This window comes from Ranitomeya variabilis, chromosome 3 (assembly GCF_051348905.1).
Source record: "Ranitomeya variabilis isolate aRanVar5 chromosome 3, aRanVar5.hap1, whole genome shotgun sequence".
Lineage (NCBI taxonomy): Eukaryota > Metazoa > Chordata > Amphibia > Anura > Dendrobatidae > Ranitomeya > Ranitomeya variabilis.
The window spans coordinates 744,304,695-744,326,949 of NC_135234.1; the positions used below are offsets into that span (position 1 = coordinate 744,304,695).

Consider the following 22,255-nt stretch of genomic DNA (forward strand, 5'->3'; position numbering starts at 1 on the left):
GTCCAATTTTCTAATTTCTCTCTGTTTTCTACATTTAAAATTTTTGTCATACAAGGGAAACTTTAAAGGCGTTGTCCAGACTTGTGAATCTTCATAGTGTGCACAGTGCACGCTGTCCGGATTCTCTGGTACCGAGAGTAAACGAGTGGTCAAATAAAGGTTTTAAAAGGGTATTCTGGTTAGAGGAAATAAAGCTTAATTACCATATTACGGGCTTGTCCAATTTTCTAATTTCTCTCTGTTCTCTAAATTTAAAATTTTTGTCATAGAGGGGAAGCTTTAAAGGCGTTGTCCAGACTTGTGAATCTTCATAGCGCGCACAGTGCACGCTGTTTGGATTCTGTGTTACCTGGAGTAGACGGGCACGCGTCCACAAGTATACAAGTGAATTGAACGAGGCTAAACATGTCTATGACCGGAAGTATACACATTGCATTCTTGAGGTCACATGACCGCCCGTTCCTGGCACCGACATTGCTCATTTTGCCTTTCTACCCATATATTCTTCTCTTTTTTCTTCTCTATGGAGAAACAGGAAGTCTCTTGTCCCTGCATTTATCATCCCCCTCTTCAACTTTTGACCCAGCTGCTCCCTCTTCCCCCTTTATAGACTTTTGCAGTGACTGATGACTTGTGCAGGGAAAATTGACCTCCTGTTTCTACACAGAGCTTAGAAGGATTCAGTTAGTCAGTTATTAATCACTAGATGGTAGCGCATCGGGTATTCTAGAATATGTATGTAGTTTATTTATGAAGATTTTAGAATAATACATTGAATACACAGGATGCGGCCAGCCGTGACCAATTAGCGAAGCGTGGTTCAAATCCTGCCCCAATTCGCGGCTGGACTGCGCCTGTCGTTGATTGCTCGCGGCCGGCCACGTAGTATATAGCACAGCCACGTAGTATATAACAGCCCACATAGTAAATAGCACAGCCACGTAATACATAGCACAGCCACATAGTATATTGCACAGTCACGTAGTATATAGTACAGCCATGTAGTATATAGCACAGCCCACGGAGTCTATAGCACAGCCCATGGAGTATATAGCACAGCCACGTAGTATATAACACAGCCCACGGGGTATATAGCACAGCCCACGGAGTGTATAACAGCCCACATAGCATATAACACAGCCACATAGTTTATAACAGCCCATGTAGCATATAACACAGCTCATGTATTATATAACAGCTCATGCACGCAGTATATAACACAGCCCATGTAGTGTATAACACAGCCCACATAGTGTATAACACAGCCCACGTATTGTATAACAGCCCACGTAGTGTATAACACAGCCCACGTATATAGCACAGCCCACGTAGTATATAACAGCCCATGTAGTGTATAACACAGCCACGTAGTATATAGCACAGCCCACGTAGTATATAGCACAGCCACGTAGTATATTGCACAGCCACATAGTATATTGCACAGCCCACGTAGTATATTGTACAGCGCACATAGTATATTGCACAGCCCACGTAGTATATTGCACAGCCCACATAGTATATAGCAATGTGGGCATCGTATCCCTGTTTAAATAATAATTAAAATAAAAAATAGTTGTATACTCACCTTCCGAGACCGCTACGTCATCATCTTGCGAGATCGCAATGCATGGAGCGGTCACCGGAGCGTCGCAAGGAGCGGGAAAGGCCGGTTCTGGATCCGAGGGGCCAACGGACATTGAGTATATAACTATTTCTTATTTTTTTAATAATTTTTAACATTAGATCTTTTTACTATTGATGCTGCATAGGCAGCATCAATAGTAAAAAGTTGGTCACACAGGGTTAATAGCGGCATTAACGGAGTGCTTTACACCACGGCATAACGCGGTCCGTTAACGCTGCCATTAACCCTGTGTGAGCGCTGACTGGAGGGGAGTATGGAGCGGGCACTGACTGCGGGGAGTAAGGAGCGGCCATTTTGCCACCGGACTGTGACCGTCGCTGATTGGTCGTGGCTGTTTTGCCACGACCAATCAGCGACTTGGGATTTCTGTTACAGACAGACAGACAAACGGAAGTGACCCTTAGACAATTATATAGTAGATGTGATGCCATAGACCTAATGGAAAAAAGAATTATCTGGGTAGAAAGGCAAAATGAGCAATTGTAAGTGCACAGTGCTGTATAATATGATGACTGCAATATATTAAGAAGATAAAAGCTTTGATAGGAGGAGGGCTTCTTTAACTCTTTCAACATTGTATTAATCGGCTAAGACCCTATTTATTGTTGTTTATTGTTCCCCTATCTTTCCCATATGTGTTTGTAGTCTCAGTGTGCTAATATACTTTCCTAGCCATTCCAGTCCTCTTGATTTATGTCACCGCTCTTCAGACCTTCCAGTTCACGCTGAGTTCTGAGTGATCTAGAAGTGGCTTTCACAATGTAAGTTAATGGAATGTCAGAAAGAGGTTCCACAAACTTTCTATACGTGGTACACAAAAAGCCGTCCGACTCACACATACATCATAGAGTGGTCCTGATAGTCTAAAGTGCGGTGATATTACTGAGAAGAGGAGCGGAACGGCGCTCGACACTGGAGAACAGGACGGTAGGTGAGTATATTAATACACTCACACTACACTACAGTACATAGATAGATGTACAGATTTAGTGATTAAGATTTCGGAAACCTTTTGCAGATTCTTGTTTGCAGGAGTAAAATGTGAACTGGCATCCTCTTACCCCCACGCTTTACTAGATTTGGCATATTTTGGCACGTCATATTTTAGAGAAAGGTTCCCCACTTGGAATTATCGTTTCTCCCCTGCTAGATATAACCGAGTGCCATTAATAAGAGCTCATGCCATGGCGAACTCGGCTCATACAGTCATGTATTACAAAGCAACAACCCATGGAAATAAATTCAAGGATGAATTGTAGGCATTGATTGAATAGGTGGATGCTTCAATGGATTCTCATTCTTCAGAGTTCTGTATGAAAGTACTCGTAGGAAGTTTCTGAGAGTCACATTCTATTATGTGCGTGCAGCAAATTATTTATTTTCTTTTTCATTTTTTTTTCTTTCTTTACAGTGTGTTTTGTTTCTTCCTTTCAATGCAGCAGTGATTCATTGGCACAGCTGACTGCCACATCTGATGTTCATTGCTCCCAAAGTGCGGAGTAGGCTGGCAAATGGACAATGATCCTGGGGGTGTCAGAACGGCATTTCATGTAGCGTCCAAAAAGGAGTAAAACTAAATAAACCTAAAAAATAACACATTCAGAGGACAAAAGAATGGCTTCCTTGAGATAATACAGTACCACTCTTTCAGGGTGATGCCGATTAGGACTCATGATTGCATTGAACTAAGGCTTTATGGTTGGTTAGACGTTAGTGATCTTGTATATAGTATGTTGCTTTAGGTAAAAAATAGTCACAAAATGCTCATCATTTGAAAAGGCTGCCCCATCAAGATAATTTTTGTCCATCAAGGCTTAGTCAACCACATTAATGGGGGGGTACCCCAATTGGTTAGCAAATGAGGTGCATTAAGGGAGTAGATCCATAGGATCAAAAAAAAATGAATTTTTGCCATGAGGCTTCACACCCATCACAATCGTTATGTGGCAAGTGATCACTCAGTTGAAGTTAGAAGCAAGAAAAATGGGCGAGTGCTTGGATGAGAGCTTCTCCAAATAACAAGTCTTGTTGGGTGTTCCCTTTCTTCAGGGAGGAGGTGGTGATGGCGATCTCAGTTGAGGGATTCAAGAGAGGCCAGGATGACTTCCTGGAGCGTAACAATATTGTATCTTACAGTTATTAGGTTCTTTAGAAGGACGTAGATTAGGGGATTTATTCTGATGGAATATAGGCTGAACTAGATGGACAAATGTCTTTTTTCAGCCTTACTAACTAAATAAAAGTTATATATTTTAATAGTGTTTAGTAACTAATAAACAGTAGTGTAAATCTAAGCTTGTCTGCCCCATTGCAAAATCTCCAACAGGTCCCACGGGGCTTTAATAGTATTGGCTCTCTTACATGAGCCTGGGGGACCTTTTTGGGCCCCAGTGCACAGATGTGAGTGCAAGCCTTGCATCCTGCATAGTTAAAGGATGTTAGGGAACAAGGTCATGGGTGCCCCAGATTCATTGATGTGGGTGGGGAGCTAAGACTTGTCCATGTGGTCCACTCCCACAGAAAAGCTACTGTAGCACAAATTGCTGAAAAAGTTTCTCATGTCTAAGATAGTCACAATGCACAGAGTATCATAGCTTGTTGTGTAGAGGACCGTATAGACCAGTCAGAGCTCCAACAATTAACTTTGGCTGCAATAGACCTGGACCATGAGCAATGGAAAAAGATAATAATAATAATCTTTATATATATATATAGCACCAACATATTCTGCAGCGCTTTACAGTTTAACAGTTTCAAACGCAAGTCATAAGTAACAACGTTAACAATACAACAATTAAAGCACAATAAGACGACCCTGCTCGTGAGAGCTTACAATCTACAGTGAGGTGGGGGAGATACAAAGTACAGGAGCTTATTTACAATGATGTATTTACAATGATGGTCCAGCCATCTTCAGGGGGTGGGGAATAGATGGAGATAGTGAATTGGGCTACACACGCGCCCTTACACAAAAATTGACTTTTATTAGTGAATGTGATAGGCCGCTCTGAAGAAATATGTTTTGAGGGCGCGCCTAAAACTATGCAAATTGTGAATGGTCCTAATTTCTTGGGGTAGAGTATTCCAGAGGATTGGTGCAGTGCGGGAGATGTCTTGGGGACGGGAGTGGGAAGTACGGATTAGTGCAGAGGTTAGTCCGAAGTTATTTGTAGAGCGCAGCGGTCGGCTAGGCCGATAGACAGAAATAAGGGAGGAGATGTATGGGGGTGCCGCACTGTGGAGAGCTTTGTAGGTGAGAACAAGTACTTTGAATTGGATCCTATCATGAATCGGTAGCCAGTGTAACGACTGGCGAAGAGTGGCTTCATCTGAATACCGATTAGCCAAGTAGATGACCCTGGCTGCTGCATTAAGGATAGCCTGAAGAGGGGAAAGTCAAGTAACGGGGAGGCCAATTAATAGAACGTTACAGTAGTCCAGGCGGGAGTGTATCAGGGCAACAGTGAGGGTTTTTGTTGTTTCCATGGTGAGAAAAGGGCGCATTCTAGAGATGTTCTTTAGGTGTAAGCGGCAAGAGCGGGCAAGAGATTGTATATGGGATGTGAAGGAGAGATTGGTGTCAAACATAGCACCCAGACAGCGCGCCTGCTGCCGGGGTGTTGTTATGTTGCCACCCACGGAGAGGGAAATGTCAGGTTTAGGGAGGTTAGTAGACGGCGGGAGCAGAAGAAGTTCAGTTTTGGAGAGGTTGAGTTTCAGATAGAGAGCGGACATGATGTCGGAGACTGCGGACAGTCACTGGCGTCCTGTAGTACAGCGGGAGTAAGGTCAGGGGATGACGTATATAGTTGTGTGTCATCGGCATAAAGATGGTAATGAAAGCCCAATCTGCTGATGGTCTGTCCAATTGGGGCTGTGGAGAGAGAAGATAAGTGGGCCAAGGACTGAGCCCTGAGAGACCCCGACAGTGAGAGGAAGAGGGGACGAAGTGGAGCCAACGAACGATACACTGAAGGAGCCGTCAGAAAGATAGGAAGAGAACCAGGAGAGAGCAGTGTCCTAAATGCCTAGTGACTGGAGCCTAGCAAGTAGGGGATGGTGGTCAACAGTGTCAAAAGCTGCAGAGAGGTCGAGAAGAATGAACAGAGAGTGGTCACCGTTACACTTTGCTGTCAGAAGGTCATTGGTCACTTTGATGAGTGCAGTTTCTGTCGAGTGTGGGGGCGGAAGCCAGACTGTGAAGGGTCTAGAAGGGAGTGAGTGAAGAGGTAACGGGTAAGGCGGGAGTAGACCAGGTGCTCCAAGAGTTTAGAGATGAAGGGGAGGTTGGAGACTGGACTGTAGTTATTTGTGCAGGATGGATCGAGTGAGGGTTTCTTTAGTAATGGAGTAATGATTGAGTGTTTGAAGGCGGATGGGAAGATGCCCAAGGAGAAGGAGACATTAAAGATTGTAGTTAGGTGAGTTGTGATGACTGGAGAGAGCGACTGGAGGAGGTGTGAGGGAATGGGGTCAATAGTGCATGTAGTCGGACAAGAAGAGGAGAGGAGCCTGGAGATGACTTCTTCTGTGATGGGATCAAATGTGGAGAGTGAGCCAGGGGAACTGCAGGGAGGGATGGGAGTCACAGCATTTAGTGGCTGGGAGCAGATTTCCTGATGGATATTATCTATTTTCTCTATAAAGTGGGAGACCAGGTCATCAGCACAAATGTCTGTGATAGGGGCTTGTGCTTTTGGCCTGAGGAGGCAGTGAAAGGTGTCAAAAAGTTTCTTGGGGTTGTTGGATAGTGAGGAGATCGGGTGGTGAAGTAGGTCTGTTTGGCAAGGTGAAGGGCAGAATTATCGGTTCTTAACATAAATTTGAAGTGGATGAAGTATTCTGGTGTGCGAGTTTTCCTCCATAAGCGTTCAGCACTTCTAGAGTATCGCTGAAGAAATCGAGTTTGCTATGTGAGCCAGGGCTGTTTTACTCTGTGTTTTTAGGTTCTGAGGGTGAGGGGCGCTACTTGGTCCAGGGTACTTCTAAGAGTGTCATTGTAGTGATGTACAGCCAGATCAGGACAGGAAAAAGAGGAGATTGGGGACAGTGATGAGTGTAAGGAGTCTGAAAGTGTATGAGAGTTAATGGCATGTAGATTTCTGAATGTGTGATAGGTAGGAGTATGCTGGGGTGGGCGGGGCATTGTGAGCATGAAGTAGAGAATGTTGTGGTCAGAGAGGGGAAGCGTGAGTTATTTAGGTAGGAGATTGAGCAGAACTGGGCAAAGACCAGGTCAAGGGTGTTACCGTCTTTGTGTGTTTCAGAGGTTGAGAGTTGTGAGAGGCCGAGAGAAGTGGTTAGTGATAGAAGCTGGGATGCAGATGTGGAAGTGGGGCTGTTTATGGGGATGTTGAAGTCTCCCAGGATAAGGGTTGGGAGTTCTGAGGACATGAAGTGCAGCAGCCAGGCTGACAAATGGACAAGGAACTGGGTGGGCGAGCCTGGGGGCCGATATATGACCGCTACTCTGAGGGAGAGGGAACGAAAGAGCCTGATTGTGTGGACCTCAAAATAAGGGAATGAGAGTGATTGAACTGGGGGGATGGCCTGGAAGGTGCATTGTGGGGACAGGAGTATGTCGACTCCACCACCATGTCTGTTTGTGGGTCTCGGGGAATGGGAGAATTTTGTAGGCCACCATGGGAAATGGCAGCAGGGAAGACTGGGCAGAATCCTGAATCCAGGTTTCAGTGAGGGTCAACAGATTCAGAGAGTTGTTCAGAAAGTAATTGTGCAGAAAAGAAAGTTTGTTACATATAGACCGTGGATTCCAAAGGGCACAATTAAAAGAAGGATATGAAGGAGTGCAAGTAATATTAATAAGATTAGTGTGGTAATTATACGAGGTAGGATAGGGGTTGAGGTTGGGGGATGGTGGACCAGGGTTGGGGGAGATATCTCCCGAGATCAGAAGGAGTAGGAGGATAAAGATCAAGTAGTTTTTTGCAATAGTACGAAGTTTTTTTGTTCAGTGTGTTTGGGCAAAATGGGCTGAGATTTTTCAGGAAGGCAAGAAGTGCATGGGAGCTGTACATGGGAGAGGGAAGGAGAGAGGAGCTGATGTATATGAGTCGTGATGGAGGGGGATGACACGGTGAATGTAGATGGCAAGGGAACATAGGAGGATAGGAATAAAGCACATGGATAGAAGGGAGAGCAGAGTGTGGGTTACCTAACTCCTGCCCTGACTAACTGCCATGGAATAACTGCTAATCTTCGGGATGCTTTGCTTCTGGGATGCTCGCGTGCACCCCCACATGCGTGCACCCCTAAGGATGTTTCTAAATTTATAGTCTAGAATGCTGGGTCAGAAGAGATGGATTGTGAGAACTGATTAGGGATAATTTGGCAGCTGGGGCCAGCACACCAGGGGGTGGTTAGATGATCAAAGACATTGGAGCTGGCTACATCTATATGTTATAACACCTTCCACCAGATAATATCTACAGTAACCACAGTCATGGATATACATCAAACAGTGAGTAAAACGTACAATGCAACAAATGAATTATACCAATCATTAAGCAGACACATTAAAATATGTTGCTAGATGGTAAAGTGGCAGATGACAGACAGCAGACAGCCAGCAGAGGTGGGAAGTTGTACCATTAGAATCTATTGCAGCAGATGCGACAGCAAGCAGAGGTGGGAAGTTGTACCTGTGTGAAGAGAGAAGATGGATGTTAATTCCTTGCTATGGAATAACTGCTTTATCTCGATGCTTAAAAAGATGCAGACTGGTGAAGTCCAGTTGACTTTGGTTGAGGCTTTCAATGATTCTCAGCACGGAAATGTAACTCCTGCTCTTTGGGGCCAAAGATTGCATAACAAATCATCAAAGTGCCTCCACTGGCTTGTTTTCTTCACATGGTCCTTTCTGTGCCATATTTTCAACAAGGGAATAAAGAAATACACACTAAGACATCCACCCGACATAAAATAAACCATGATTCATCATTCCTGGTCATCTTTTTCCATTACAAACAGAAGATTTTCCAACCGATTTGGGATTAAAATATGTTAAAGGGAATCTGTCACCCCAAAATTCGCATATAAGCTGTGGCCACCGGCATCAGGGGCTTATCTACAGCATTCTGTAATGCTGTAGATAAGCCCCCAATGTATCCTGAAAGATGAGCAAAAAAAGAGGTTAGATTATACTCACCCAGGGGCGGTCCCGGTTCGGGTCTGATGGGTGTCGCGGTGCGGGTCTGGCGCCTCCCATCTTCATACGATGACGTCCTCTTCTTTTCTTCCTGCTGCGGCTCCTGCGCAGGCGTACTTTGTCAGCCCTGTTGAGGGCAGAGCAAAGTACTGCAGTGCGCAAGCGCCGGGAAAGGTCAGAGAGGCCCAGCACCTGCGCACTGCAGTACTTGATCCCGGTGGCCGCAGCTTATATGCAAATTTTGGGGTGACAGATTCCCTTTAATAACTTTTATTCCATATCGTAAAAATTTTCCCTTACAATAAACCCAAGTATGATTTAGCTTCCTTCGTGGGTCAGACTAAACAGAAGTCCTTAATCATGAATCAACAATTAACAATTTTTATCCATGATTAATGGGTTTTTTTAGTCTGAAATGCGTAGGAAGCTACATCATACTTGGGCTTATTCTAAGTGCACATTTTTACGATATTGAATAAAAGTTTTTGAAATATTTTAATTACGTATCCGCGCCCACTGGCCAGGAGTATGTATAACTCAAACATACCCTCTGGTCACAGGTCAGAAACCAGTGAATCCCCGTACCGCACAGTGCGTGCCCTGGGGGAATTCATAAGTCTGTAGTCACACTGAGTGATTATAAACTAATTGATTTAGACAGTCTATTTACCATTTTCGAGGATTTATATCAAACCTGTCACCAGGCTTGACTGATATGAGATATGGCCATCACCTTTCAGCCCTGATATACAGCTCTGGCAAAAATTAAGAGACCACCACATCAAAACCCTGTCATGGGCAGCCCAATCTCCAGACCTGAACCCCATTGCAAACCTCTGGAATGTAATCAAGAGGATGATGGATAGTCACAAGCCATCAAACAAAGAAGAACTGCTTACATTTTTGTGCCAGAAGCAGTGTGAAAGACTGGTGGAAAGCATGCCAAGACGCATGAAAGCTGTGATTAAAAATAATGGTTATTCCACAAAATATTGATTTCTGAACTCTTCCTGAGTTAAAACATTAGTATAGTTGTTTCTAAATGATTATGAACTTGTTGTCTTTGCATTATTTGAGGTCTGAAAGCACTGGGGTTTTTTTAAATTTTGACCATTTTCTTTATCAGAAAAAAATACAAAAAATGTATTGCTTGGAAATTCGGAGACATGTTGTCAGAAGTTTATAGAATAAAAGAACAATTTACATTTTACTCAAAAATATACTTATAAAGAGAAAACTTAGACAAACTGAACATTTTGCAGTGGTCTCAATTTTTGCCAGAGCTGTACATCATTCTAGTATATAAGCCCCCAACGTTACCTGCAAAACAAGAAAACAACTTTTATTACACTTACCTGAGGAATAGTCCAGTCTGAGGGGTGTCGCTGGTCCAGCGCCTCGCATCTTCTCATGATGCCTTCCTCCTTCTTGGTTCATGTGGATAACGTGTCCTACGTCATCCACACAGTCTCCCCGGCATCACACCCCTGCTGTGCAGGCGTACTTCTCTGCCGTGCTGACAGCATAGCGAGCTACTGCAGTGTGTATGCGCGGGAAAGGTCAAAGAGCCCCGGTGCATGCACACTGCAGTGCTTTACTCTGCCCTAGTCAGGGAGGAGAAGTACACCTGCGCAGGAGCACAATGCTGGTGATACTGTGCGGATGATGTAGGGACGCGTCATCCACATGAAGCAAGAAAGAGGAAGGCATCGCAAGAAGAAGGGAAGCACCGAACTAACACCAGCGACACCGCTCAGACCGGTGAGTATAATAAAAGGTAATTTCTTGTCTTTCAGGTCAGGTTGGGGGCAGATATACAGCATTTTAGAATGCTACACATCAGGCCTGAAAGATGGTGGCCGTATCTCATATCGGCCAAACGTGGTGACAGGTTCCCTTTAACAGATCTGCTCCAAACATCTTAGTGTGAGATACATCCGGAAGCATTCAGAGATCTTCTGCCTTGAAGGTTTAGAGCTTGGTGGCTTAAAATGAAGCTACTGTATGCAATATGAGGCACGTGTTTTAATGTGATAGATAGATAGACAGATAGACATAAAAACCTGACCATCACTTCCTAAGTGTGAATAGCTGCGGCGACTGCAAAATATGTATAAAAAAGCACAGCAGCACTCTATGAATGCCAAGATATATCATGTCAATGGAAATAACAACTTCCAACTGCATTGTCCCCCAGCAACAAAAAAAGCAATGGTTCTTAGCGCATAAATTGGCCAATTCATGTGTGCCCGTCAACCACGGCAAGGTGACACTTCTCATAACCCTTACCTATCCAACTATACATACAATACCCTGATGGTATTACATGAAGGATAAGTATCTGCCTAGATTTTTCAGCACTGAGGTCGCCATTAATCCTGACCAAATTCCCAACTCCATTTACTGAAATGTGTCTCCAAACTTGCAAGGATTCTTACCACCTAGGCTTGACCACTGACAGCAGACACAGGGAGTTTTTGAGATTTACTGAAGTTATTAAGAGTTGTCTAATTTAGGACATTTACGACACGGGATATGCTATAAATGTCTGATTCTGGTACCTTCCTACTGCTGGGATCATGCTTGATCAGTAATCTTCAGAACTCCTATACAAGTTACTGGAGAGAGCCGAGCATGAGTGACCAGCACCTCTCAGCTCCCAGTGGTGGACGATAGAACCCTGTTCTCAAGATATACCATAGTTCCAGTGTTGGGACATGCATCTGTCAGACCTGTTGGGTACGGTATGTTCTGCCGATACAGATATGCCATAGCCCTTTAAGGAAATATTGAAGTCAAATTTGAGGTGAGGACCATAGATACCTGCAGTATTTTGCAAATAATACATCATTGATTAAACCCAACCATAAATTCTCCAGGATAATGTAAAAAGTTCTCTCTGAATCCATTCAATGAGAGAGTTCTCATGTGTATATCATTTGGCGTAGCATTTATAGTGCTGATATTTAGAGGAATTGACCTGAATAGTCTGCCCTTTCGCAATATTGTCTCATCAAAACCTCTGATCCGTGGATATTTTCAGTGAATTATATTCTGGTATAACTGTCAGGTCAGATCACAGTAGGTAACATATCCATTTCCCTGTACTGTGCCTTATCTGAAAAGTCATTAATTCCAAATAGCGTTCTGGTATAGTGGCCAATATGCTTCCCGATAGATGTAGTTTGCGGATAATGCCATTTTAATGGAAGCTGTTTGATTTGTTGTTTCCTTCTCTATACCTAAGGCATAAATTCTCTATTTGTACTGACGCTAATGCTATATATTCTTAACTTTTCCCAGTGTGACTTACTTTGACTTTGTGGTGACCAACATGACCACGATTTATGTTCTCCATCAGCTATTTCCTTTGATTTAGGTAGGAGGCCTGAAGTATGACTAGAGAAGTAATAGTGTGCAAAAACTTTATATAGTAAATCTTAAAATAAGCTACATTATATAAAAGTTATTCTGTCAAATAAAATGTGGTACTTTCCAAGGGGACAGTGGAAGAGGAACAAAAAAAAGAACTCTAAAAGCAACGTAATCTTTCATATCTACAACATCTTTCTCATAACACCACATTGTGCTGTTCTTATGTTTTTCTTCCTAGAAAAATATTATTAAATTGACAACCGGGTGTTACCAGTTGGGGGTGTGTAACTTCATAGTCTCACGCTGTCCAATTAGTTCTTCCAGTGTCGGACTGTGTAGGAGCACACCCCTTTTTGACAAAAGTAATGTCAACTTCTAAATATGAGCAACTCAGTTTGTGTTGTCCTGGTCTGATACTTTGTCACAGTCAGTCTTCATCTATGTACCTAGTTTCTTTGGCCTGGCATCCTTGGCCTGGCATCCTTAGCCTGGCATCCTTGGCACCTCAATGTTTACCTGGCCTCGCGACATCATGATATCAAGCCAAGCCTTGTGACTAGGCCTCATGCAATGTCAAGATGCTGTAGGGTCAAGAAAGTCTTGAGAGATTACCAGGATAGATGCCAGACTAGAGCAGCGCAAATTAAATTGCTCATGTCTAGTAACACCATTTTGTCAGTTTATCCAAACATTTCACAATTCAGAGTTCTAAGAAAAGATGTTCCAGAAGTGTTATTTTATGGGGATTACTAGTACATACGAAGATCCACATGGTTGGAGTAGTGACAGGTCAATAAAAATCACGTCACAAGACCATCTACCCTTTGGTTAAAATGAAAAATACCTGCAATATTTTATTTTAGAACACATCCAGTAGAGAAAAGTTGTTAATCCTTAAAGAGTTTGGACTTGTCCAAAAAAGGACCAGACAATCCAATCCTCCTGTGGACTCCAGAGGTCCAGCAGAAGACAACCCAATTTGATGGTGATTTTTGAGCCAGTCACAAAATAGGGTTTATTTTCTCATGGATAATCTAGTAGATCCTACTGATGACATCCTGGGTGTGCAATAATAACGATGAGAAATAAAAAGTAATCTAATGAAGTTAAAAGTGGGTTTCAACATATTCTGATAGTCTAATGGAACTCCGTTCAACTGAACCCATGTAAGATATAATCCAGATTAATCCAACATCCAATGTTATACCTGGCATTAGATACTGTTATTAATTTCAAAAGAATAGTATTAGAGATGAACAGATCGATTGGCGGGACTCTAGTCCTGGTCAGTGGTACCTGGTCGCTAGGCAGGAGGCCTGCGAATCGCATGCATTCCGGCATCCCTGGTGCGGCCTTTAGTTGGAGAGTCAGCTGTGCGATCTCTTACCGTAAGGTAGTAGATTCACAGAACCTCAGATTTTACTGTATACTAGTTATGCATTGATCTTAACTTAGTTTTGTTTTGGAAAATCCCTGTCCCCAGGAACAGTTTGTTTAAAAAAAAACAAAAAAAAACCCACTTCACTTTAACCACCCTTTTTAGGTCCAGTGCTGAGTCTCCGTTGCTTCTACAGGTGTCTGTTATTGTCTGCAGCAGTGATGTCACATAGACAGCGCTGCAGACGATAGCTCTGAGAGGCGCGTACCTTAGTGCTTGACTCGGTGAGGATAAGTTAAGGTAGAAAAATGTTGTTTTATGTTTTTAAAGGGAATCTGTCGGCAGGTTTTGGTTATGTAATCTGAGGATAGCATGAGGTAGGGGATTAGACACAGAACTCCACAATGTGCCACGTGTCAAGCTGTGTGCTGTTGTCCTAGTGATCCTAGTGGTGGCTACAAAATGGCAGAATATTATTAGCGTTCCATTTCACTATTTCTGTTAAGAAATTCATCAGAACAAAATGTTACACCTGAAAATAATTTGGCGCTAAAAAGTTCACTTTTACAGTGACGCTCTGTGACAGGTATTTGACCTCAGCCCTATTATCCAACCTGAATACCCAAAAGTTTGGTCTCAAAGTAGATGTCAAACCATTGTGATTCTGTTGTAAAAGTAGTTTCCATGTGGATTTTCTTGGTTTTATAAAAATGTGCGCTACTTTTTATTGACTAGAAAACCCTTTGTGTAATACTTGCTGTTTTCATCCACTTCAGAAACTGTAATAAAAGACACAATAGGTAAATCAGAAATATCACAAAAGGACTAGCGCAAAAAAAAGAAGCATAAAGAAGGTGGAATTATAAGTAAGAGGCGGAAAAAGTCATTTCATAAGAAATGTGAATTTTGCTTTTTTTTAGCCTTTTTTACGTTAAATTATACAGTGTGTGCTTACTGTTCTTGTATTCTAAATATCTCTGTTGTATAATTACTATATTTTTGTATTATTTTGCTACTTTTGTATATAATGTTATCTTTACATTTCTGTTTTGTGATATAAACTATGTTCATTTTTTATTTTCAATTATTTAAAATGCACTTTCAATTTGCATTTTAAAGGGTATTTCAACCTTTATTTAATCCATTACCCATAGAAACTTCTCTAAAATATTATTGTGTATACCGGTGGCTTGCAAAAGTATATAAAGAAGCCCCTGAGTAAAGGTGGAATCCACTGCCTGTGCCAACTTATGCCATCACGACCCAACATGTTGGGACAAAACATCCCTGTTCTCATTCCTCCCCATTCCATTCCCATCCTTCGTGGGAGGACAACAAATTACTATAACCCACCGGCCACACTTTTTCCCATTTTTGGAGGATTAGGGAAGCCCAAACCATGTTCATAAAACCAATAGAAGGAGAAAGAACCAACCTCTTATGAAATTTTTTGAAAAGTGGAAATACATTTGGACATAAGGGTTATGGATAAAGGTGAGTTAAAGGTCATAATACCCATTATCTATGTCAAATTGTTGAAAATGTATCACAGTTTTTCTTTAATTTTGTAACGTAGATTACATTGTCAAACGTATTACTTTTCAAGTGTCTGAGATGTCGTTGACTCTACCAACGTCTAGTCAGCTGGTGCCCTGAAGGTCCTTCAAAGAGCGAGTTACGTATGTTTCTCCTTTAAGTTTTCTTCTTTTCATTATAGGAATCACCTTATGTAATGTACAAGAAAAACCATGAACTGTTGGAAGGAAATGATAAGTTTGAAGGATATTGTGTAGATCTGGCCTATGAAATTGCAAAACATATTGGTATCAAGTATAAAATTGCAATTGTTCCCGATGGAAAATATGGAGCGAGGGATTCAGATACAAAAATATGGAATGGAATGGTGGGAGAACTTGTGTACGGGGTAAGCTAACTGCATATCTTTTTATTTTTACTTTAAAGGAGATGTTTATTGGGGAGCTGGAGGTTAGAGAAGGTGGGTCTTTCAACCAGAGGTGATGAAGGATGGGTCTACCACATGGGGTACCCTCTATAAGTACGAATATGACAATTAAGTAGTTTAAGAATGTGTTACCACCCAAAGACTATAATCTTCTGGGTAGTCGACATTTTAATCTCCATTAACATATCCGTATGTCAATGCATAAACAAGTGTACAGATTAGGAAGCACTGACGGTGCTTCCTTCTTCAGACACAGCGGTCGTTGGATTACTGAGTGTAGGGAGAAAGCGGGAGTAACTGGGTCCTGAGAGAACCAATCAGCTCTGCTATACAACCTGGAAGTTGATTTTTGTTTCCTGTAACTGAGGCTAATATATCAGCCCCAGTGACAGAGGAAATCAAGTCTGCTATGCAAGCTCGGACTGGACAACCGGGATATCGGTGGGATCTCCAGTGGGCCCCTTACCCAGACAGTTTCTCTCTTCTCAGCATAGTGCACTTACGCTACATGCCCAATTTAGGCTCCGTCCTTCTCCGTCCATCAGAAGGGGGGAGAAAAGCTGAGCGTACGGTAACTTCCACACTGTCGGCTCCTGCATTGCCTGGTATAATGTAGGGTGGGGATCAGAGGCTCTCTCCATCCCCAGAAGTCTCTGGGTACGATGGGGGGAGGGAGACTCAGCACAGCCATCACCCCTACCTGCCCCACACAGCTGCACTCTCCCTGTCCCCTCTGCCCTTTCTACCTTCTAGTTGATGCTTTCACAATACCTTCCCACACTGCTGTCCTATGATGGTGACGGGGGTCCTCATCTTCTTCACGGCGCTTGTTGCCAGAGATCCTGCTTATTTCTGTGTGTGTATAAATGTATACACAAATCACCTACCGTATATACACTATATAAATAAGTACATTGTATATGTCTGCATTTATGTGAATAAGTGAATGTGTTGTGTATCCATGTGACATTTTTAGTACTAAAGTCAGATATTAAAAGACCTATGTTTTAGCCAAAAGCACCACAAAAAAATGCCAAAACACATGTACCTTAAAACAAAAAATAACTGGCATTTTTATATGCAGAATAAATTAATATATCTATAATGATTTTTATAACAAAAATATAATAGTAAAAAAAATTACCACCTCCCCACACTCAAAGAAGTTAATAAAAGTAAATCATTAAAAGGGTTGTCTCATTTCAAAACTTACTCCTTAACCTCTTGGTCATAAAAAAAACCACATTAAACTGAAGTTTTACTCTCTTTAATTTTATTGATTGGCTGCAGCTGTGAAATTGTCTGCAGCGCTGTAGTCAATCACCGAACTCAGGGTCTGATGTAGACGTCAGAAGCCCATAAGCTCGGTGATAGATTAGAGCACCGTAGGCATGAAGTCACCACTGCAGCCAATCAACAAAGGCGAGAGCAGTGGCAAGAGGCATCTTTGGGTAAGATTATGTACACACAGTGTCTTCTTCAGGATTATTTTGCTTGGAAAACACCTGAAAAAGTGCAAAAAATAAACACAAAAAAATAATCAAATGGTCAGAAATGTGAAGAGGACTTGTGCATAAGTTCACTCTTTCAGTTTCTCCTAACCACTTTAGGTTTTCAGAGATGAAAAATGGTTAAAAGAAGTCAGCAAGAAGCTCACTATTAACATACAATAGAAAAAAAATAGAAAAAATTGGACTCCGGCTCAACAGGACTGGATTTTCCTTTTATTTTTATTTTTTAAAAGAAAATATAATGCATGCAAAATAAAAATGTACATGGTCGACATGACCTAGTCGACGCATTTTGACTGTACTAGGCAGTCTTACTCATGAGTCCTGTTGAGCCGGACTCCAATTTTTTCTATTTTCTTGATGTGAGGCCAAGGCGAGGCCGGTGTCTGAGCCCCAGGTGGATGAGTATAGAGCAACTGGGTGAACTGGAATTAAGTTTTTATATAAAAAAAAAATGCCTGTAAATAAAATCTAAAAAAGACACTTTAGGAAAAACACCCCTGTTGTGTTCCTGAAAACTTTTCCTACAGTAATAACAATGTGTGTAGGACATGTGCGCACACCCTAGAAATTTTTTGTCTTTTGTGTCCTTGAGTCTACGGATTAATGATCTTTTAAGTGGGACAACCCCTTTAAATCTAATAAAACTTACGACTGAGACTCCTAACAAATACTACAACACAAAGGTGTCCCTACCGTGAGCATTGAAATAGAGTGGGCCCCACAGGTCAGTTCCACTGGTGGGCCCTAGGCACTCCAGTCCAACACTGCTGCTATGTAACATGGAAGCTGAATTTCTCTCCTGTAACTGGGGCTAATATACCAGCCCCAGTAACACTGGAAATGAGCAATCAAAATAATGTATTAAGATGCTCAAGTGACACCCCAAAAGTCTTTTAAGACCACCACCTGCCAAATCACTGTTAATTGCCCTGCCCCTGTTGGAAAAAATATATCCAATTTATAAAAATAATTATTGTGGAAAAGGAAGCATAATTTAAAATATTTTAGCAATCTTTTATAGTTGTAAAAAATTAAAAAATTTAGATTTATTTTCCATTTCTCTTTTTGTTTTCCCCCAGTATCAGCAAAAAAAAAAATTAGGGAAATAAAAAAATGACATAAAAATTAAGCCTTATGTATTGCGGGAAAAAAGTTATTTGAATATCTGAACAAGAAAAAAAATTATACCCTTAAAAGTACATGATACCCAAAAATGTTCCTGGTCAGGAAAGCAGGAAAATGGACCGGGTCCTGAACGGTTTAAGCACATAGAAAATTATTTAAAATTAGGTACCGTATATAGTTTTCTTCTTTTTCTTTTTTTGTGGATGTTTTATTTTTGTGGATAGAGCTCAATTTAAAGGGGATGTTTACCTAGGAAAATACTATTCATGAGACATGTCAGATCCAAAGACTGCTGAAACATCCAGTGAAGTAACGTCAAGTCAACTTGATGTAGAGAAACTATGATGTTGATATGCTCTGTTTAATTTTTAAGACCTAAATTTAAGAAGTAAATCTGCATTGATCTAATTTTATCTATATCTTACATACTAGTAGAATACCCGCGGCTTCGCTCGCGGAAAATGTTAAATTGTTGGTTATGGTAGCTAAAGTAAAATTTTCAGTGTCACCCTGAAGGAGCTCACTTCTCAGTAATGAAAACCGCCTCACAGGCAGACTTGTCTAGTTGCCCATAGCAACCAATCAGAGCTGATCTTTCACTTTACCTCAGCAGCTTCAGTGATGGAAGCTCCCTGTATAGTAAGCAATAATGACAATCTTACTGTGAGGCATTTTTCGCCTGACCAATATTGCTGCTCAGTAATGTTCATCCGTGTGCGTAGGGTGCATCCATCTGAGTGTGTTTGCATGCGTGTGGTCCTTGCTTGCGTGTGTGTGGTGTGGTGTGCATGTGGTATTTATGGGGTGGTGTTGTGGTATTTGTGGGGTGGTGTTTGTGTTGTGTGTGTCTAGAGTAGTCTGGTGTTTGTGTGGTGTGTTGTGGCATTCGTGTGGTGTTGTGCTTGTGGGTTGGTGTATGTGTGCTGTCTGTGTGATGGTTGTATGGTGCTTGTGAAATGTTTGTGTGTTGTGTGTGGTGGTGCGGCCCCTTTAGCAGCGACTCTTTGGCACCGTCGCTATAATCCGTCCCTCTCAGTCACAACTGTTGTTTTCCCCTCAGCACTTTTACTTTCACCTTCACATTTCACCATTATATGTATAGGGCCTAACTTGGGGGGCCCCAATCTCATGACGGGGGGATGCTAGCGAGATTTAACATGCGCAGTATTCTGCTCCTGTGGATGGAGAGGGGGCGTCCCAAATTTCACTAAAAATTGGGCGAGAACTGGGGATTTGTAGAGAGCGGCCTACTACAGATTTCACATTTCCCCATTATATGTATAGGGCCTAACTTTGGGGGCCCCAATCTCATGACGGGGGGACGCTAGCGAGATGTAACGTTTTCAGTATTCTGCTGCTGTGAGTGTAGAGGGGGCGTGCCAAATTTCACCCAAATCGGGCGAGAACTATGGATTTGTATAGAGCGGGCTGCTACAGAGTTCACATTTCCCCATTATATGTATAGGGCCTAATTTCAGGAGCCCCAATCTCATGACGGGGAACGCTAGCGAGATTTAATGTACGCAGTATTCTGCTGCTGTGGGTGGGGAGGGGGCGTGCCAAATTTCACCCAAATCGGGTGAGAACTATGGATTTGTATAGAGCGGGCTGCTACAGAGTTCACGTTTCCCCATTATATGTATAGGGCCTAATTTCAGGAGCCCCAATCTCATGACGGGGGGACACTAGCGAGATTTAATGAGCGCAGTATTCTGCTTCTGTGGGTTGAGAGGGGGCGTGCCAAATTTCACCAAAATCGAGTGAGAACTGTGGATTTGTATAGAGCGGGCTACTACAGATTCTGAGTTTTATATATATGTAGATTACTATAGTACAGTAGAAAAATAAATATCCTTTTAAATGAAACACGTGAATTCATTTTGTCTACTCTTGTCTTACAGAAAGCAGAGATTGCCGTAGCTCCGTTGACGATTACCTTGGTGCGAGAAGAGGTCATTGATTTTTCGAAGCCTTTCATGAGCTTAGGAATTTCTATTATGATTAAAAAACCACAAAAATCAAAACCCGGAGTCTTTTCATTTTTGGACCCATTGGCTTATGAAATCTGGATGTGCATAGTTTTTGCTTATATTGGAGTAAGTGTAGTCCTTTTCCTTGTAAGTCGATTCAGCCCTTATGAATGGCATACGGAAGAACCTGAAGATGGTAAAGATGGACCCAGTGATCAACCTCCGAATGAGTTTGGTATTTTCAACAGCCTTTGGTTTTCCCTTGGAGCCTTCATGCAACAAGGATGTGATATATCACCAAGGTTAGTTTGTACAATTCTATAATTGATTGATAGACTAATTTTTAGGGCCCAAAAATAATCTTTGTAGCATTCTAGATATTGGGAAATTTTATTTCGAAATTGAAATTTCAAATTATTCTTTAGTTACATAAAGTATTATATTAATTAAGAGTATATTTAGGGGAACCTCCAGTGTAGTGAGTAGTTGTCTATGCAGTAGACCTTTTTCAGGATGTAGGATGGAAAGAGAGAACAGGGAAGGAAGGAGAAAAGCAAGAAGAGAAAAAAGGAAAGGAAGGGATATAAATAACTTAGGAACTAAGGAAATGAGGGAAGAGAGGACAGAAGTAAAAAAAAAGGAGCTAATGACAGAAATGTGGGATAGAAAAAAGGAAGGAACGAAGAAACAGTGAGGAAAGAAGGGAGAGGTGGAAGGAAAGGAAGGATAAAATCAAGGACCAAGCAAGAGTGATAAACTAGTGACTTGAGGGACGAAAGAATGTACAGAAGCAGGAAAGACAAGAGGGGAAAAGGAAGGACTAGAGTGATGAATGAAGCTAGGCAAAGGAAAGAAGGATGTGACAAGAATGATAGAAGAGAGGATGAAAGGAAAAACAGGTGTGAATAATAATTGGAGGAAGAAAGGAAAGATGCAGTAACGAATGAATAAGGAGATGGAATAGAGGAACAAAAGACCAGAAAGAGGAAAGAAGGAGAGAAAAAAATAGGCAGGAGCGAAGGAACTGAAGAATACTATGTGCTGTAATGGTTGAAATTAAGTAGTATATCATAAAATGCTGTAATCTTGTTTTCGGTATATATTGTCATTAATTCAGAAATATTCAACATTTTGCTCAATATCCATCTAACTCTTATTTAAATAAGTAATAATGAACTATTCATGAGAACAAATGGTATCAAATATCAACCAATAAGCCTAAACACATACAGTGATTGGGGAATCGCTGATTTTGGATTTTAGATATCGTTGCCTTTTATAGGAAATCACGAAAAAATACCTACTTTTTCTAAATGTAGCAAAGATTTCTCCATTGTTGCAATAAACATGCATTTAAGGAACAAATCCCCATTGTTATCATGTCAAATGTGAATGTTCAAATAGCTACAAAAGTATAAAAACTGAAATTGTCTACCACATTCATGTTTAGATCTCTCTCAGGTCGTATTGTTGGAGGAGTGTGGTGGTTCTTTACCCTCATTATTATTTCATCTTACACGGCTAACTTGGCTGCCTTTTTAACGGTTGAGAGAATGGTGTCACCGATAGAGAGTGCAGAAGACCTTGCCAAACAAACCGAGATTGCCTATGGAACGCTCGATGCAGGGTCAACAAAAGAGTTTTTCAAAGTAAGTAAGACTACATTGTCCTTGGCCGATGTGGCTTTTTTGGTCGGTTGGCAGCTTGCAATCTTACTTCCCCCTGTCCAAAAGTCAGATGAAATTAATGTCTGCCTTTACGAACAAGACAATTGATATTACAAATAAAGTGAATATTAAAGAGGTTGCCTGATACTAAAAATATTATCCCTAATATTACATCATGATGACTACTTATGCAATGTCCTAGTAGTGACATGGAACCCCCTATCACTATTAATTCTGGTCACATAACAACCTGCTCTCAGATACATCCCACAGTTACACACCTGTCCCGGGTAACCCAGGCTCCGCTTCCTTCCCCTGGGTACGCTGCCCTCTGTCGTGCTCCATTTGGGGTTTTGCAAGCTGCCCGGTGTAGCACAATCATCTCATCTTCATATGCCCATTTATGGTCCACAATGATACACACTTTTGTCTTGAGTTTGAGACTCCAGA

The 22,255-nt window shown here is 41.7% G+C and overlaps 1 protein-coding gene across 6 annotated transcripts in view; it reads left to right on the forward strand.

Moving 5' to 3' along the window:
* The window catches only part of GRIA4 (glutamate ionotropic receptor AMPA type subunit 4), a 446,709-nt gene that overhangs the window by 373,551 nt on the left and 50,903 nt on the right, over positions 1-22,255 (forward strand). For all 6 annotated transcript variants that reach the window (XR_013224091.1, XM_077298517.1, XM_077298518.1 and 3 more), the window contains exons 10-12: positions 15,284-15,490; positions 20,070-20,440; positions 21,589-21,787. Coding sequence is in view for 5 of the 6 variants with exons in the window: in XM_077298517.1 (XP_077154632.1) it covers positions 15,284-15,490; positions 20,070-20,440; positions 21,589-21,787 (777 nt within the window). In the remaining variant the exon portion in view is untranslated. The remainder of the gene's footprint in view (positions 1-15,283; positions 15,491-20,069; positions 20,441-21,588; positions 21,788-22,255) is intronic.